This window comes from Phoxinus phoxinus (assembly GCF_949152265.1).
Source record: "Phoxinus phoxinus genome assembly, chromosome: 1".
Classification (NCBI taxonomy): Eukaryota; Metazoa; Chordata; class Actinopteri; order Cypriniformes; family Leuciscidae; genus Phoxinus; species Phoxinus phoxinus.
In genome coordinates this window covers 3,772,819-3,792,455 of record NC_136876.1, presented here as the reverse complement: position 1 = coordinate 3,792,455, position 19,637 = coordinate 3,772,819, and the positions used below count along the sequence as shown (strand labels likewise).

The 19,637-nt window shown below is 40.7% G+C and overlaps 1 protein-coding gene across 1 annotated transcript; it reads right to left on the bottom strand.

Annotated features, from left to right (window-relative positions):
* Positions 1-914: 914 nt before the first annotated feature.
* Positions 915-19,491, bottom strand: LOC306996495 (uncharacterized protein). The gene is made up of 5 exons (XM_079609027.1): positions 19,469-19,491; positions 18,503-18,576; positions 17,983-18,233; positions 12,147-14,496; positions 915-2,505 (listed from the first exon to the last, which is right to left on the bottom strand). Exons 3-5 carry the CDS (start codon positions 18,014-18,016, stop codon positions 2,475-2,477), a joined length of 2,415 nt encoding a protein of 804 aa, XP_079465153.1. The 5' UTR covers positions 18,017-18,233; positions 18,503-18,576; positions 19,469-19,491; the 3' UTR covers positions 915-2,474.
* Between the last annotated feature and the right edge of the window lie 146 nt (positions 19,492-19,637).

The window sequence follows — 19,637 nt, the reverse complement described above, 5'->3', positions numbered from 1 at the left end:
CCCTGTTCTGTGTATCTAAGCCCTATGTTTCAGTCTGTCCCTTGTCTGTCGTTAACGTTGTGTTTATGGTGGTTATTTCTTTTGGATATCTTTGAGTTTTATTTTTAAATACTGTTTCGACCATCTCCTGCGTCGTCGTTGCTTGAACTTACCCGCGACAGTTGAAAGCATTTATTAAGCAAAAATGAGTAGAATAGAGAGAAATTGAACATGTATTAGAAAGAATCTTACTGAATATTAAGAGATGGATGTAAAGCCCGTAGAAAAAGGAATAAGAGACGGAAGGCTTTATATTCAAAGGTCCTAAGGGGTTTTCCAGAATGAATTACAGTTCAGGACTTCGGATTGGACAGATTGTCTGTAAAGGACTGAATTCATGATTCGGGCCACGTGGGAGCCTTCCACAGGAGTTTCCAGCTGTCAAAAAGTATGATGGACTATAAAAAGAACTGGAAAGCAAGAATGTGAAGGTAGACGCTGATCCACCAAGGACGGCCTCTCCGGTGTTCGATGCCTTTGCTGTTGTGCCTCCTGCATTTAAAAGCTTGTAAACGATTCGGTTTTGATTTACTTTTATTTTTGTTTTATATACCTTTTATGTAAACAACTTAATCTGTATTTAATAAAGAAATTAGAAGCTCACCTGCCATAAGTCTCCATTTTACAAAAGATTGAGCTGAACTAACCATGGAAAGTCTTCTGTGATCTAAATATAAGTATGGCAATTTAAATTATTATTATTTAGAACAGATTTGACTTACTTTACCTAACCTGAGAATATTTCAATTAAGGTAAAAGGTGTTTAAAATTACGCACCATAAAACACAGGATACTTCATGACTTTCATAACTAAAATGATTTCTAATTCAAGCAGATTCAGCAGAAAATAAGAAAATGGACAATAACAATGAGATGATCAAATTAGTAAAGAGTTTAATCAATAATAACATGAAGTAATCCGCACAAAACAGTGCCTGAGGCTTGAGAACGCAAACCATGAAATAGCTTCAAGCTGCAAGCCCTGAAAAATGCTGAAAAAAATGTTTTCTTTGCGCAAACCTCAAACGCAAACCTGCGAAAACGCAGACGGCGTGTACATGCGCATCACGTGTTTCATCTACAGGTATGCACGTTTGAATATGAATTGTGTGAATTATCCTTGCGGCTACAAAGGTTTCTAAAGACTGTTCTCAAACACTTTTTGAGTTTTTTCATGTTTTTTTCCCAATCCACTTTGTGTAGTCCAGGAGACAAGAATATAATGCACTTTACTATTTCAGCTACAATCTCCACTTAACTGAGTTCATAATCATAAAGTCCTGGGGTCTCATTTATAAAACTGTGCGTAGGATCCTTAATAAAAGTGTACGTGCGCCCGAAAGCCAAAAATGGCGTACGCAAAAAAATATTCAGATTTATAAACCCGCGTGTACACCAGAACCTGTGCATAATTCACTTTATAAATTTCAGTCAGCGGAAGATTGTGTGCACATGCGTCTCCTTCCCAAAATAACCATATATGGAGCTTACAACGCCTAATTTTACTATGCATATCCTCATCTGCATATGCATATACAATGTTTACCGGTACAATACATTTTGGAAAACGTGAGATACAGATGTGCCGTCACATTACATTGATAAAAATCATTTAGTAGCCTATCCTTGCCTTGTTTTTGAATAAATAAATCAAAAAGTAGGCTATAAAATTCATTTCAGAGAAAGATTTTCTCAATCTTTTCCACTGGCCAAGTAGTATTTTTAATTGATTTATATTTTTAATGGAAACATATAGGCCTTGTTGTTGTGCATTATTTGCACGAAAATATTTTCTCAGACAATCTGGTATTATCATAAGCAGCAATTATCTCTGTAGTTAAAACATTAAAACACAGCATGCCACAGGAAAAGTGTTCAAAAGCATCGCATCTACTACAAATATTTAGATTTATTGAATATAAAAAAGGTTGTAACTTCTCGGTAATGATTTCATGTAGTTTAAGTGTTTAACTCCATTCATGAGAATGGCATCTGTATGATTTTTTTTTTTAGATTTTCTGTCTAAAAGTGACCAAAAAGCATAACTCCAGCTCACCATCGGTGTCGCCAAACTGCTCCATCTCCAAAACGTTCGTACGCATGGGTCAAAGTTTGCGTGCACGTACGCACATTTTCCTGCCAAGTTTGTTTTTATAAATCAAGACTTATGCGTGGGAAGTGGCGTACGGCTCTCTCAGGGCCTGTTTTGTGCGTACGCAACGGTTATAAATGAGGCCCCAGGTGTGTCGAGACTCGAGAGACGAGCTGTTCTCTCATCATCATCATCTCTAGATTCAGATATGGATCTAGTAGATCTGGAGAATTCACTTCAGCTTCTTGTTTTTACTTTAAGCTTCTTTTCTCCCAGTATAGTGTTTCCTGATGAGCTTTTCCCAGAGCCGTTCCTGTTCATCAGAATAACCCGGATCACTGGATCATCTGGACTGGAGCCGATCACAGACATCTCTGAAAGAGATAGAAGATATGGAGTATGAATATATAGATAAGGAAGACTCGACTGTATTGTAATTCCCCCGGGTTAAGAGAAAAACGACAGCAGAAATGAACTCAAATGCCACTAAATATCATCAGTACATTATATAATTATCAGCTCAGCTCACTTCCAAAATCAGGGGCGGCTGGCCAATAAAGTTTGTGCAATGTTTGTTTTTGTGTACGAATGCCTCAATCTTTTAATACTGGCATTAAATAATTACTGACTTTTTCACACAGCACTGGTATCCTGCAGTTTGTATTGTGTTTGGGTGGTTATTAATAATAATATTAATAATAATGATTTGTATATAGTGCCTTTCCAACACCCAAGGTCGCTTTACAAAGATAGGTTATGGTAGTGGTTCTCAAACTGGGGTACATGAGGTGACAGAATCTTGCCCGGATTTACCAACTTGAAGCACAGCTGTGTGCGATCGTGCTAAGTGTATTTTTGTGAAATGCACGTGAAATGAACACGAACGTTCGTAAAGTCGCTCGTAGAAAATGCTCGTAAGTGCTAAGATCCATCATTATATATGGAAACGCAGCCCAGAGCTAAACTACAATCTGAACAAATGATTGCATGCAATATAATTTGATTTCAAATAATATAGCACTACTGACAAATCATCGGCCTGTAAAATATGCTTTTATTCTGGAATTAGGTAATGCTGGATTATAAAATGGCATCCAGCTATGTTTGTCAATTGTCATCATGGACTATCTAACGAAGATTGTCATTATCACCCTGCTTTACATGCGAAGGAGACGGCGGCATCGTGGAGACACCACCACCTTGTCAGCGGAGATATCCGCTCAACCTGCCGCATCTGGATCTGGAGACGGTAACGATCTCAGGGAGAAAGCTGTTGGGCCGAAACAGCCCATACTTTCTGCTTTCCCTTAGCACCTAATTGTAAATGTTAATCGTGCCTTCTCTGCATTTTACTATCACAAGTTCCCATGGATAGAGTACTCAGTTTCACTGGATTCTGTTTTTTGTTTTGTTTTTGCTGTCACCACTTTTCTTCAAATATTGCAAGATCAGACGCAGAGTAACTATTTACAAAAGTGAGAGCTCGGAACTGGAAAAAACTGTCGGAGAAGCTGACAAAAAAACACGCTTCGTCACAAGTGCATGAGAGCGGGAGAGCTACAAACAGGCTTTGGGGTCACACAGCCATCAAAGCACAGTAGGAAAAAAAGTACCCTTTCAGTATTAGGTATCCCTTCACATCGTGAAGAAACTGATGCAGAAACCAGGGGGAATTATTTAAGTGTATGTCATTTGATTTCAAAATACGACCCTGATTTCGAATGCATGCAGTCCAAATATTTTAACTGCACAAAGCCGAGACTTTCAGAATGAAATAATTGCATTGTGTGCAGAGCTCATACATGACGAGATTTCCAAGAAAGTACACAAGACAGGTTTTCTTGCTGTTATTGCTGATGAAGCAAAGTCCTCAAAGACTGAGCAACTTTCTGTTTGCATTAGATACACAGAGGGATTTATTGTTCCAGTTCTCGCGATGCTTGTCGTGGAAATTATCAATATTCAAAACCCTGGATGAAGGAGACAAAGTCGATTCTCAAAAGTTTAAACAAAGTATTTTATTTCATGCATGAAATAAGACGTTCCCACACAGACAGCGTCTGATATGAGAAGGCCCATGGCATTCTCACGCAGAGAGCATCTGACATGAGAAGGCGAAGGCTAGTCCCTTTCGCCAATGTTATATACCCTACACTGAAAAAAATAATCCATTGGATTTACTCAATTGAATAGTGGACATTGGTTGCACACAATTCAATTGTGTTCAATCGACACAAACTAGTGTTCTAGTCAACACAATGCTATCACGTTTTACTTAAGAACATAAAACCATTTAGTAAAACATACTAAATATAATTGGATAATTCTAACAGGTGACAGTCTCCCTTTTTTCAGTGTAACACATCCTGTGTAAAAAACCTTTGTTACCTTAAACCCAGACTTCTTAGCTCATGGTCTCATGTGCTCATGATCTCATGTCCAACACTATTTCTATCAGACAGAACAACTTGTCATGTCAGCAAAAAGTGTCCTGCTTTTAGCTACAGATCTCAACTGCTGATCGAAACTGTGCACACATATATGATATTGTCAGCCTTCACATGACTCAGAGAACATTTCATTCCTGAAAGTTTGTCCTAACTTTATACTTTTCTAAAAGCTTGGTTTTATATCTTTAATAATGTGCTTTTTGCTTATATGATTATATTCCTTTAAATTCTCATGAGTAAACAATACATCTTCAATGCTAATAAAAGTTGTACCCATACAAAAGTAAAAGAAACACATCTAAATGTAAAATTTCCATAACATGCTGCAGGGATTGTTTCTGACATTTAAAGAAGGATTGCAGTCGAGTGGGCTGAAGGACATTCCCATAATTGCTCAATTGCTTAATAATAACATAAGGCCTGAAGATAGTATATCCAATGTTCAAGTAAAGGGTCAAAACAAAAAGATCACTCTTCTGTCCATTCAAAGGCTTCCAGGATTATTTCTGTACGTTTAAAGGCAAAGGCTGAAAGGGCCGCACTTTTACAATCTACAGCTGCTTTGAGAAAAATGCATGACATTGATGCTGAAGAAGAAGCCCTTCAAATGGAAAAGGCAAAGCTGAAAAGGAAAAAGGAACAGCTAGCGGTTGAGGCCAAGTTGGCTGCTGCTACGGCTAGATTGTCTGTGTTTAAAAATGTGCGTGGTGGTGAAGATGTGGAGTATGAAGAGGATAATGGAGAGGATGCCATGAATGCCTATCTTGATGTTCATTTGAAATCACAAACATCAAGTTATTCGAACACAGCTCCTGTCTTGCAACTTCCTAAAACTGTCTCTTTCCAACAGGACCATTCCCTGCCATTGGCTGTACGGCCTAAGGGAAGGCCGCACATTCCACAAGCCCAGTCTTCAGTAAGGTCTGACAACTAAAAACTGATAACTAATTTGTCTTCAGTGTCATATGCACCATCTTCTCACAGGTCTGAAGCGCGGAGGAACGTCCTTGGAACCAGGCCCACCAACGTTGCACCAACAGGACTTCAGCCATTGATCTCACAAGGGAGTCGACCTATCTACATGCATGAGTCTGAAGTGCAGGGAAACGGATCCAGGCTCACCAACGCTTTAACAGCAGGATTTCAGCCACTGACCTCACAAGGGAGTAAACATATGCAATCACAGTCGCATCATCATTTCTCTCTTGACAATGTTCAACACCCTACTTTGTATGACCTTATGCAACAGCAAACTAACATCATCATTCAGCTGGTTCAGAACCAAGCCTTAGCCTCTCTTCCGCCACGAGCTATCCCAGAGTTTGATGGTGATCCACTTAAGTATGCTGCCTTCATTAGAGCTTTCGAGCAAGCTATTAAAAAGAAAACTACAGATAAACAAGAATGTCTTTATTACCTTGAGAAACATACCAGAGGGCAGCCAAGAGAACTGGTTCGGAGTTGCTATAACATGGCTCCTGGGCAGGGGTATGAGAGAGAAAAAAATCTATTGAAAAAATACTTTGGAAATGAAATAAAAATTGCCGTAGCTTATATGGAGAAGGCTATGACGTGGCCTACGATGAGGGTTGATGACATTAATGCTCTGCAGTCTTTTTCAATCTTTTTAAGGGACTGTTGCAATGTCATGGAAGATTTACAGCATATGGAGGAGTTGAACGTGCCATCCAATCTTCGCCTGATAATGATGAAGTTGCCATATAAACTGAGGGAAAAATGGAGGTCTGTCGCCTGGGAGCTACAGGAGCGCCGTGGTTACAATGCTATGTTCCCAGACTTTGTGGCCTTCATTGAGCGTCAGGTAAATATTCTGTCTGATCCTCTCTTTGGTGAACTACAGGGTACGCCACCAGACCCTTCCTCTAAACCCAAGAGTAGATATACCGGAAGAGGCCAAGCTACTGTTGCTGCCATCAATACTGCCTCAGGATCAACTACATCAGCAGCTTGGCACCAACAGCGCAGAGGGCCAGCTTCACAAAAGTATGACGAAGATTCATGCTGTGTGTGTAAGAGCCAGCATTCAGTGGAGAAGTGTTCACAGCTTGATGAGATGACACACTGGGAGAAACTGGAGGCTTTGAAAGTAGGCAGAGTGTGTTTCAGCTGTCTGAGGAGAGGTCATATGAGCAGGGAATCTGACAAGCCTTTGACATGTGATGTATGTAAACACAAACATCCAACTGTCCTACACATCAAACCTAAAACGCAGGAAGTGTCAGTCAATAATGCATCTGTGTCATTGGAGACATGTGGCCATAATGGGGCCGGAAGTGATGAATGTGTTCTCTCTATTGTGCCTGTACAGGTGAAGGCCAAGTCCGGGAGCACGATTATGAACACCTATGCCATTCTAGACCCTGGGGGGAGATCAGCTTCTTTCTGTACCCAACATCTAATGAGAAAACTGAATCTTTCAGGAGTTTCTGGCTTGAATGAAGAAAATAACTTTTGGCTCGAAGTTTTTGGCTTGAATGAAGAAAACTTCCTGGACTTACCTGAAGTCTACACTCAGAGGACTATGCCTGTGAGCAGAAATAACATTCTCACTCAAAAGGACCTAGAGGGGTGGAAATACCTCGAAGGCATTACAGTTCCCAGTTTTGAGGCAGAGGTGGAATTGCTGATAGGTATCAATGCGCCGAAGCTCATGGAACCATGGGAAATAATAAATAGCCAAGGAGAAGGACTATATGCTGTCAGGACTCTACTGGGGTGGGTCGTGAATGGTCCGCTGAGAGGTGGTGAGTCGCGTAAAGGCAAGATGGGTCGTCCTGCTGTCACTGCCAATAGGATCTCAGTCGCCAAGCTACAAGACTTATTGGTTGCCCAATACAATCGGGATTTCAATGAAAAATCAGACGATGTTTGCCTTTCCAGAGAGGATCAAAAGTTCATACAAATAATGGAGTCTTCAATTCAGCTTGATGAAGGACACAACTGCTTTGATTTGCCTTTTAAGGCTGAAGATGTCGTCTTGCCAAATAACCACAGCATTGCAGAGCAGCGTCTCTTAAAGGGGGGGTACAATGGTGTTTCATGTATTCAGAGTTGTTTACAGTGTTAAAGAGATGGATTCTCATGCTAATAATGGCCAAAGTTTGAAAAGTTATTTTGAACGAATAACAGAGAATTTCTGTGCTGAAAATCATACTTCCGGGTTGCAACACGTTTCGGCTGTTTTTTTTCTATCGTAGATCTAATGACGTAGACCAGAGTGGAACTCCTTATATGAGCATACCGGAAATCATCATCAGCAGCGCTAAATAGGAATGGTTGATGTCAAGAATGTCTCCAAAAAAGTGTGTTTTGGGATGTGAGGGAAAGTTTACCTTGTTCAGCTTCCCAAAGAACCCAGTGTTACTGGAACAGTGGATGCAGTTTGTATGTTGTGGATGCTCCCGCTTGACTCTATAGCTCCGCCCACGCCCAGAATCAGGGACCTCTGCTTTTTCCGGATAGAATCGGAAAGCTGTATTTTTATTTTATAAATATGATGAAACTAAAGACTTTTTGGAGATATGAAGGACGCACTATTACTCTATAGGTACTCAAGATTAACATGAGATTGACTGAAACTAAGTATTTTACCCCCCCTTTAAGTCTTCACAGGAACTTCAAGAGGAACAAAGATTATCATCAAGAGTACACAGCTTTCCTCTCCGAAGTCATTGAAAAGGGTTATGCTGAGCTTGTACCACATCAGCAGTTGAAGCGAGCTGACGGCAAGCTGTGGTATATTCCCCATCATGGGGTATACCATCCGAAAAAGAAAACCCTTAGAGTTGTCTTTGAGTGTGCTGCTGTGTTTAAAGGAATTTCATTGAATTCACAGCTGTTGCAGGGGCCTTACCTCACAAGCACCTTACTTACCAGGTTTAGACAGGAACGTGTAGCGCTGATGGCAGACATCCAAGCCATGTTCCATCAGGTGAGGGTGACTCCGGAGCACACAGACTTTTTATGGTTCTTGTGGTATCCTGATGGCGAAACAAGACAAGCTTCCATGCAATACAGGATGAGAGTTCACCTCTTTGGGGCTGTGTCTTCGCCCGGTTGTGCGAATTATGCACTAAGGAGAATTGTGCGAGACTACAAAGACAACTTTGAACCCAGTGTTTTGAACACCATACTCCAAAATTTCTACATGGATGATTGTTTAAAATCTGTGTCATTGGAGGCTAAAGCCATAAAAATGGTGCATGAATTGTCTATCTATGACCCTTTGGGTTTTCCTGCACCATTTACTTTGCCTGTTAAAAGGATGCTGCAGGAGATGTGTAGGCTGAACATCGGCTGGGATGCCAGCATACCTCATGTCTTGTCCGAGCAGTGGTCAAAATGGCTGGCTAATCTCCATCACATCACTGAGCTCACAGTGGACAGGTGCATCAAGCCAAAGAACTTTGGAACACCTACTCACCTGCAGTTGCATCACTTCTCCGATGCCAGTGAGTATGGCTACGGAACTGCATCATATCTCAGGATGGAGAATAAGAGAAACCATGTCAGTATTGCTTTTATCTTGGGCAAGGCCAGGGTTGCTCCTTTAAAGCAAACAACAATTCCTCATCTTGAGCTGACTGCTGTTGTCCTGGCTGTCAGGGTGGACAAGATGCTGAAGAGGGAGTTGCAGCTGGATCTCTACCCATCAGTATTCTGGACAGACAGCACAACGGTTTTAAAGTATATTGGAAACGAGATAAGGAGGTTTCATACGTTTGTAGCCAATAGGGTGGCTGTGATCAGAAATGAAACAGATGTTGCACAGAGATACATTGGCACAAGACTTAATCCAGCAGAAGAGGCATCCAGGGGTCTAAGTGCTGAAGAATTCCTTGCATACGAGCGGTGGCTGAAGGGACCAGAATTTCTCTTGAGGGGGGAAGTGGAATGGCCTAACACCATCGTGGAACAACCTCCAATCCCTGTGGATGACCCGGAGGTGAAGAAAGACCCACTGGTAAATGCCTTTGTCTCCCACAGTCCACTGAATGCAACAAAAGTGTTTTTAAGCTACTTTTCAGACTTTAAGAAACTGAGAACGTCTGTAGCATGGATGTTCAGACTCAGAGACGTGCTTCTAACCTTGTCCCAAAGGAGAAAGGTTCTTAAAGCCTCCGAAAGCATTCGCCACGATAATGGAAACCGAAGAAACCACTACCTTTATGCCGAAATGCAAAGGGAAAAATTAGCACTTTGTGGACAGTCACTGACAGCAGGTGACCTTGAGAGGGCAGAAGGTGCCATCATCTGTTTTTCCCAGCAAGAGAGGTTTTCTAATGAGATTGCTGTTTTGAAAGACGGAGGATCTGTCAAACGAAACAGCGACCTCTACAAGCTGGACCCAGTGTTGGAGGATGGATTGCTGCGTGTGGGAGGAAGGCTTAGTAGGGCTGCCATGCCTGAAGTTGAAAAACATCCTGTCATTCTTTCTAAAGAGCAACATGCATCCAAACTCATCTTAAAGCATATCCATCAAAAGCTGGGTCACGCAGGTAGAAATCACATGCTCTCTTCTCTCAGGAAGCAATACTGGATTACTCATGCCAATTCTGCTTGCAGGAAGGTCATCTCTGAGTGTGTAGTTTGTCGCCGCCTCCAAGGAAAGACGGGGGAACAGGACTGAGGATTTTCTGCTACGCGTTGAGAACACCATGCCATCTATGCCGAGGCTTATAGGATAGCTTCTACAGGATGAAAGACAACAACTCCCAGAATGCACTTGCTTCGCTGCCCTAGGAGGCCACTCCCAAGCCACGCCTACCGGTAAGAGAGCGCAGTTAAACAACAAGGCTAGGCTACTAGTGAGTCTCCATGACGAGTCTGCCCGGTAATTTGACATCGGCCAAAATTTCCAGGATTCTGCTTTTGTGTTCTACAGTCGCCATTCATCATGTTTACTGTGGCGAGCAGGACGAGACTGAAAGCCGCGGGAGAACGATGCAAGGCCGGTGGTGTGATTACTGATGAGCCACACCTGTGAGACGCACCAGTCTCATATCTCTCACGGAGGAGCGGGAATTTTCTTAGCAATGTTAAAACGCACATTAACTGATCACTTGTTTAGCGTTCATATAAACACTACATCAGATTCACCAATCAGAATGAATTCAGTTATATTGAAACAAAAGGTGTGCATATAAACAATGAATGGCGACTGCAGAAAGCATAAGCTGAAAAAGAGGATGGTAACCCCTACTACTCAGCTTTCGCCACAGAACAAAAGCCTGTTAGCTTAGCTTCCAAAAAAAGATGGCCGACACTATTTGTGCATTCTGTGAGTGAGATCCCACCCTCTATAGGCGGGTTGAAAACATGCGGATCTAGCGCCTTCTACTGGCTGTAGTTTTTAGTCTCTGGCCAAAAAATCCTCAGATGACGCAAAATGACGATTCTTGCGTCATCTGAGGAATTTTTCCAGATAAAAAAATACATAAATCTCTCGTCTCAGGGGGATATGAGGGAGGAAAGCATGGTAATGTGAAAATACTACAGGTTTTCTACTGATACAAAGCTTAATCCTAAATCCTGAAGTATCCCTTTAAGAATTAACATTGTAGTAAAGCGTGCAATGATCATATTCAGCGCACGCGGCTCAAACGGCAATGCACGACTTATAATGACTATGATTGGGACTGTCATATTACATAACATTATAAAGAGAACAATATTGTGATAACAAATTGTGAATTATTTGGGTTGTTACCATGTCGCATTGCTCCAGGAAGAGCGCGTCCACAACATGAGTCATTCTGAATGGCACGTAACTTAGTTCAAGTTCACTCGTGCATTCGCTTAATTTTGTGCAGATATCATTTGTAATAGGTTTATGTCGTATATCTGAGTAATCTCATAGAGGATACGTTTCTTTGAGTTAAATAACTCGCTAGCAAAGTGCTCCAGTTTACAGGTGTTCTTTCAGCACGTAGCTCAAACAGCAATGCACGGTTAATAACAACTATGATTAGGACTGTCATATTACATAACATGAGAACACTATTGTATTAAATCGTTGTGAATTCATTGGGTTTCGTTGCCGTTTTCAGCGTGTTGTTCCAGGAAGAGCACGCCCACAACACATTCTGACAAGCACGCATCTGAGGCGTTGGTGACACGTTGTATTAGTCGTTATATTTGATTATTAAATAAGTAATTTAATTCAATGATCAATCACATCGAAACATTTTACAATCCTACTAGCCCTTTATTTAGATTAAAAACCCTCTCATTCACTTGGTGAGGAAGCGTTTTGTGCTGTATTTGCAGACCCGGTCATTCTGTTGAGCAGACTCATATTGCAGTGTTTAGGCTAACGATTAATCGATTAATCGATTAATTGACTGTTAATTTAAACGAGATCGATCATTGGAATTTGTGAAAATTGACATCCCTAATAGATATCAATCAATCAATCAACAAAGTGTCCTGTGCTCACCACACACACACATAGGTGGAGAGGAGAAATTTGGCTATAGGGTGATGTGTGGCTAACTTACACAGAAGAGACTTTGTTGCTCAGCACATGAAAATAAACTACTTACCGGGATCTCAGACTGTGTTTAAGTGGTTTCTCCACTGTATGGATCTTCATGTGTCGCTTCAGGTTACTTTTAAAAGAGAAACTCGTCCCACACTGATCACACGTGTGCGGCTTCTCTCCAGTGTGGATCCTCTCATGCGTTTTCAGATTTGCTGACAGACTGAATCTCTTGTCACAGTGTGAACACTTGTAAGGTTTTTCTCCAGTGTGGATACTCTCATGCGTTTTCAGATTTGCTGACCGACTGAATCTCTTGTCACAGTGTGAACACTTGTAAGGTTTTTCTCCAGTGTGGATACTCTCATGCGTTTTCAGATTTGCTGACCGACTGAATCTCTTGTCACAGTGTGAACACTTGTAAGGTTTTTCTCCAGTGTGGATACTCTCATGCGTTTTCAGAGATGATGACACACTGAATCTCTTGTCACAGTGTGAACACTTGTAAGGTTTCTCTCCAGTGTGAATTCTCTGGTGCCGTTTTAAACTGGCCGCTGTAGTAAAAGTCTTCTCACACTCAAAGCACATGTACTCTCTCACACCAGTGTGAGTTTTCTCATGTCTATGTAAATAATGCAGCCGTGAAAAACTCTTTCCACACACAGAACATGAATGCGGCTTCTCCTTCGTATGAACTGTCAGGTGTCTCTTCAGGTGTGATGACCTAAGAAATGTTTTGCCGCATTGATTACATGTGAACGGCTTCTCTCCCGTGTGGATCATCATGTGAATCTCAAGATTTCGTTTGTGTGTGAAACTCTTCCCGCACTGATCACATGAGAATGGCTTCTCTCCGGTGTGGATCATCATGTGAATCTCAAGATTTCGTTTGCTTGTGAAACTGTTTCCACACTGATCACATGAGAACGGCTTCTCTCCGGTGTGGATCATCATGTGACGTGCAAGACATCGTTTGTGTGTGAAACTCTTCCCGCACTGATCACATGAGAATGGCTTCTCTCCGGTGTGGATCATCATGTGAATCTCAAGATTTCGTTTGCATGTGAAACTGTTTCCACACTGATGACATGAGAACGGCTTCTCTCCGGTGTGGATCATCATGTGACGTGCAAGACATCGTTTGTGTGTGAAACTGTTTCCACACTGATCACATGAGAACAGCTTCTCTCCCGTGTGGATCATCATGTGATAATTAAGGTGTGTAGATCGACTGAAACTCTTCCTGCACTGATCACATGTGAACGGCTTCTCTCCGGTGTGGATCCTCATGTGACGTACAAGACATGGTTTGGTTGTGAAACTGTTTCCACACTGAGTGCAGGTGAAAGATTTATTGGCTCTTCTTTTCTTTAAAAAAATATTTTTAGTCTTTGAGCGACTCAAAGGTTTTCCTCCAGGTTGGACATGATGTTCCTCCTCCACTTCTCTCAGTTCTTCACTCTCCTCCTTCACTTCTCTCAGTTCTTCACTCTCCTCCTTCACTTCTCTCAGTTCTTCACTCTCCTCCTCCACTTCTCTCAGTTCTTCACTCTCCTCCTCCACTTCTCTCAGTTCTTCACTCTCCTCCTTCACTTCACTCAGTTCTTCACTCTCCTCCTTCACTTCACTCAGTTCTTCACTCTCCTCCTTCACTTCTCTCAGTTCTTCACTCTCCTCCTTCACTTCTCTCAGTTCTTCACTCTCCTCCTCCACTTCTCTCAGTTCTTCACTCTCCTCCTCCACTTCTCTCAGTTCTTCACTCTCCTCCTTCACTTCACTCAGTTCTTCACTCTCCTCCTTCACTTCACTCAGTTCTTCACTCTCCTCCTTCACTTCTCTCAGTTCTTCACTCTCCTCCTTCACTTCTCTCAGTTCTTCACTCTCCTCTTTCACTTCTCTCAGTTCTTCACTCTCCTCCTTCACTTCTCTCAGTTCTTCACTCTCCTCCTCCACTTCTCTCAGTTCTTCACTCTCCTCCTTCACTTCACTCAGTTCTTCACTCTCCTCCTTCACTTCACTCAGTTCTTCACTCTCCTCCTTCACTTCTCTCAGTTCTTCACTCTCCTCCTCCACTTCTCTCAGTTCTTCACTCTCCTCCTTCACTTCTCTCAGTTCTTCACTCTCCTCCTCCACTTCTCTCAGTTCTTCACTCTCCTCCTTCACTTCTCTCAGTTCTTCACTCTCCTCCTTCACTTCACTCAGTTCTTCACTCTCCTCCTTCACTTCACTCAGTTCTTCACTCTCCTCCTTCACTTCACTCAGTTCTTCACTCTCCTCCTTCACTTCTCTCAGTTCTTCACTCTCCTCCTTCACTTCTCTCAGTTCTTCACTCTCCTCTTTCACTTCTCTCAGTTCTTCACTCTCCTCCTTCACTTCTCTCGGTTCTTCACTCTCCTCGCTCTCTTCCATTGGGTCTGACATGAAAGAAACAAATTATTACATTTGATTTTCAATACATCAAAATAATTCAAAGAGATAAATATAAAGTGAAAGGACATGAAAGTGAGCCCTGATGTAATAGTAGGAAGTAGATAACTGCTATAAAATATTATTAGAGATGCACCGATTACAATTTTCTAGGCCGATTCCGATTTCCGATTTTTCATCGAGTTTGACCTGCCGATATAGATTTAATGTTTTCTAACCACTTTACAGCACACAAATATTTATTTTCTATCTTTTCTTTACCCCTTTTTACGCATAAGTTTAAAATATTGTAACCGACCCATCAGAGTGAATTTTTTTTCCCAAGGCCAGCATTTTTTTAGAACGTTCTCTTTAATGTTTCTATGGTGACGCGTCACGCAATGTCGCTTTCATTTAGTTTTTCCTTTTTTATTCAAAATATTCACAAACTATCTGATATTCCGATTCTCAAATAAATTGAGTGTGTTTGGTTATAAATAATCTTGATCTATAATGTGAGATGGGCGCCGCCATGTTGTTGTCCTATCAGTCGGATTTAGAGCATGTGAATTCATCAGTTTCTCCCGAAATACATACAAATAAGTGTCCGGTGAACTGTGAGAAGAATATAGTCAACTTTATAGTTACTTCAACTATGTTTGTCCGATAGGAATAACACACGTTGGCAAATTATATTTTAATATATTGTTATTGCTGCGTCCAAAGACATCAGTGTGTATTTTACAAACTCCAAATGTATTTGTTTTACTCATGCTTATGTAAATGTCTGAAACCTAAAATAAACATTATGCGGTTGAAAACACTGAATATATGACAGCGCTGAACGCGTCCGACTCTGGCTCAGCACAAGCCAACGTGCGAAACCAGTTTAAATTAGGGTTGTGCCGATGGACGATATCATCGTCAATCGATGTCTTCGCAAGAAGGCTGCCCAAAGACCACTTTTTTTTTGTTAGGCACGGTGGCGGCGCCGGCGCCTGGTTCCTCTCCCTCTTCTCCAGCATGTGAGGGAACTTAGGACCATATAGGCGAAGTAGTACCCTTTTTAGCAACCAAACCAACGCCATTGTATCAACTCTTCTTAAGTGGAAGGAAGCTACTTTTTCCCCCTTACGTTCAACCTATTGGAAAGCCCGGGTGAGTAATTGGTTGGGTTAGTAAAATAACTAAATTATAGTTTTTAAGTAGAAAAAAAACCTACTTCAATTGTTCAATCACTAATTGATTTTAATTTTTAATATTTTTTTAAATTGATTGTATGTCCTGGAAACTTTCCATGAATATATCTTCCAAATATTATTTTTAAATAAATAACCGTGTGAGAGCGTGTTATAGGCTATATGTCATGTTATATCCAGATATGACGACGCTACTGCAACACGCTAGCCTGGGTTTCCCTTGCGCGCAGCGTGATTTTATTTCTAGGCAGCCTGGATTCCATGGACCAGATTTTCACCTCAGCGAGGGGACCAATCACAGAACGGGGAGGGAGCAGCAAGACGATGACGACATCTATGCGACACACAGAAGCAGTTTGTTTATATCAACATGTGCACTGCAGATTTACCTTCGACCATCATGTTTGTGTTGGACAAACGACAGTAGTCGCTGAACACCATCGTGTACACATAAATCTATGACCCATCGTCTTCTTCCTTGTCAAATTTCTGTCGCTCTACATACGTCATCTGGTATAATTGAAACGATTGGCTATGAGCTACGTACAGGCGCATTTGATAGACATTCGTAGCGCCAAATAAACGGCTCTGGGCATTCGTAAACCACGCCTCAAATACGAGAAAATTAACATGTGATTCCCAGACCACGTCTCAATGAGACAAGGTCTGACGTTAGCCAGGCTAGCAACACGCATCGCCGCAGATGAGCATCTATTCATCAAGCCAACGTGCAAACTATCGCAAATCAAAGTGAAAGTAAGTCGCAGACGCTTAACACACAATCATCTTCATTAAAAGTAAAGAAACAAAATGATCTTACCAGGGCTGTTGCCGCTCTCTCTTATTGCGGTCTTTGATTTTGAAATTTTAGCTGATGATCAGTAAGAAAGCTTCTGTGACAGCTTTTCGCAAACTTTGAAATACAATTTTGAGAGCGTCCTGGGAAAAGTATGTACAGCAAGGCAAATTGTATCGGGGGTCGATTGTCTTTAGCAGCCGTTTGAAGCCAGGTCTTTCCACAGTACTGACAGGTATCATATCTTTGGCTATCTCTTGTAATACGTGACAGGACGAAAAGGGGACATAATATTGGACGTTTTTTGGGAAAGTATACTTGAATGTGAAATATTTTCAAATTTTACATCGTCATCAAAATAGTTGCGATATTATCGCAAATATATCACCCAGCCCTATTCAGCATCATGAATTAGGGCTGTCAATCTTCCTCTATAATACTATTCGAATTCCATTCCTTATTTTATTTAATATTCGAATAATATTCGAATATTAAATGCTCAAATTCATCCTATTATTAATATTTGCGACATTACACAGGCTTATGGATCGTCAATGCCACTATAGCATTTGGTTGTTGTTACACGTTCTGTCCACTAGAGGGACAGCTAACATTACTATAAACATTTAGAAACGGGTGATCGCGTTTTTTTATTAACAATAAAACAGCGGAACAAAATGAATGACTTTAATTTGGCAACTTGAATGGACATTTTTCCACTGATCAGTTGTCTGATGTTGTGTCAGAGTTTCACAACTCTGTCAGTGATTGTTGCGCGGCTAGGACAGCAGACAGCTGGTAAGCCCCGTGATGAAGAGAAGAAAATAAGTCATTCTTGCCTGTTTTAGCAGCGGTTTCTTGGACAGATCGCCTATAGCTTGTCATGGTGTAGCGTTGTCAGATGTGCCCTATGGTGCGTTCACACCGGACGCGAATAGCGCGTCAGGCGCGAAAGGACACAAAAGTGGTCAAGTGTATAACTAGACACGGCAGGCGCGAATTTGACGCGCTATTCGCGTCCGGTGTGAACGCACAGTAGGTTGCAAGTTGAGGAGTGATATTTCATTCAGACTTTATTTGTGATTTAATTTTCCCATTTATGATTTAAAATCCAAACACCTTCCACACATCGCTTCTCAAATTGTCAGGAGTGGTGATCTCCGTTTCCATGGAGACATTGCTCGCCGCCATTATTGACAGTATTGTTATGACGATGCAGCGTGGATAACGCGCACAATTGTGTTACGATTCAATTTTTTTATTGTTTATCAGACGAAACAAAAGCATTTCATTTTCACATGCCTGTGTAAGCCAAGTTGGCGAGAAAGGCAAGATATCATATAATAAAATAATTTAAAAAAAGAAAAGAAAAAAAGCAATATTCGAATAGTAACTTCAGCATTCGAATAGTATTGATTTTTTAAATATTCGAATTATATTCGAATTTCGGAATTCGTTCCAACAGCCCTATCATGAATGAATGAAGAATAAACACCAACCTCTTTGTTCTTCAGGATCTTCAGTGTGTTTCATTCTGCAGGGTTCTGGATCACTCGTGTTCTCACTGTCCTCTTTAATAAACTCAGTCTCTGCAGATTTCAGCTCTTCCTGATGCTTTCATGCTCGTCTCCACTTGTAGCTGATGGGGATTTACAGCATTTATTGGGGAATTAATGTGGGAGGAGCTTCACTGATGATGTGATTGCTGTGGGAGGAGCTTCACTGATGATGAATTCCAGAGCTGATCTGCCTAAATCAAAAATATCAATTACTGAGTTTGTTTTTTATAATAAATTACACTTTTAAGCATAATATGTCTGTCTATCTATTCATCGTACAGTAACTGATGCCAATTTATTAATTTTTATTATTTTTTATTGTTAATCCTAACATTATTCTGCTTCTTCATTAAAATACGGTTATCTAGAAATATAGAAAAGAATATAAATAATTTAAATTCTTCAAAATATAAAAAATGGTAAGAAAAACAGTTAAAATCGTAAACAGAAATAAACTTACATATAGTAGCCAACAAATCCCCTCAGTCTGCTGACACCAATGAAATGAGCTTTAAGTGACAATTTACAGGAGATCTGGAGACATCAGCATAATAAATGAGGAGAAAACAGGAACTATTGTCATGAAATAAAGAGTGTTTTCAGCAGATCTGTTAATAATGATGAGCCTCAGACTATCAACACTCATTCAACAAGCCATTCAGGATCATCAGCAGATCATCTCACTTTATTCTGAGTGTTTGCTGTTAGAAACACATTATTTGAGTCAGGATAAAAGCCTATAAAACTACTGCTATACTGAAAGGCAATACTGTTATTTCTCACACTATGACATGGATAAAACATCAATAATACAAAAACAATCACTAAAGACACTCATCTCCCTAAACCACTACAGATCAATAATTACAGCATAATATGTCCACATAAATCTATAGCTAGTTTGATCTTATGATAACTAGCCTACATCAATCACTTAAGGAGTTAGATCATTCAAATAATAACAGAAACTGGTGATAAGTATCATAAAACTTTTAAAACTAAACGCTATAGCGAGTAAAACTCTATTCATATTTGTTAGTATTGCGTTAATGTCTCACGTGGCTCATTATAAGCTCAATGTTAAGCATTTAGCAGTAGGCTATGTTCCATCCAGTAGACAATTGAGATCGATTCACATTAATTCCCTTCATAGATTTTAAACTTTGATTCTTGACTTGACGAAACAATCACACAAAGAACACAACAGCGCTCTGTTTTCAAATTGTTTCATCCAGTCCTTCCAGTTGCATAGTTCGCCGGTAACGTTACTAGACTAGCGCGAGTCTATCGGTATCTGCTAGCCTGCCATTAAAAACAGTTTTACCCACTCCACAGTACACCAAAAGCAAATAAATTACAACGCCAGACTATCGATGTAAATGTCTGTTGAGAGAATATGAGAAATACCGTGAACTGCTCTCCTCACCTCAGAAGACTCGACACTGAAACTCAACGAGGGAAGAGACGGTAACCAGTAGGCTATGGCAAGCCATATTAACATATAAAAACAATGGCAAGCCGTTTTAGCATACAACTATGTTTTGACTATCCATAAATATGTTGGATAGTCATAACTGTATTTTGACTAGTCTTAA

What these genes read in the sequence shown, in the direction of transcription:
- LOC306996495 (XM_079609027.1), bottom strand. Translation starts at nt 18,016, where the DNA reads ATGAAACACACTGAAGATCCTGAAGAACAAAGAG. An exon ending in AGATCCTGAAGAACAAAGAG is followed by an intron (nt 14,497 to 17,982) that starts GTTGGTGTTTAT and finishes CTTTCATGTCAG; the next exon opens with ACCCAATGGAAGAGAGCGAG. An exon ending in AAACACAGTCTGAGATCCCG is followed by an intron (nt 2,506 to 12,146) that starts GTAAGTAGTTTA and finishes TATCTCTTTCAG; the next exon opens with AGATGTCTGTGATCGGCTCC.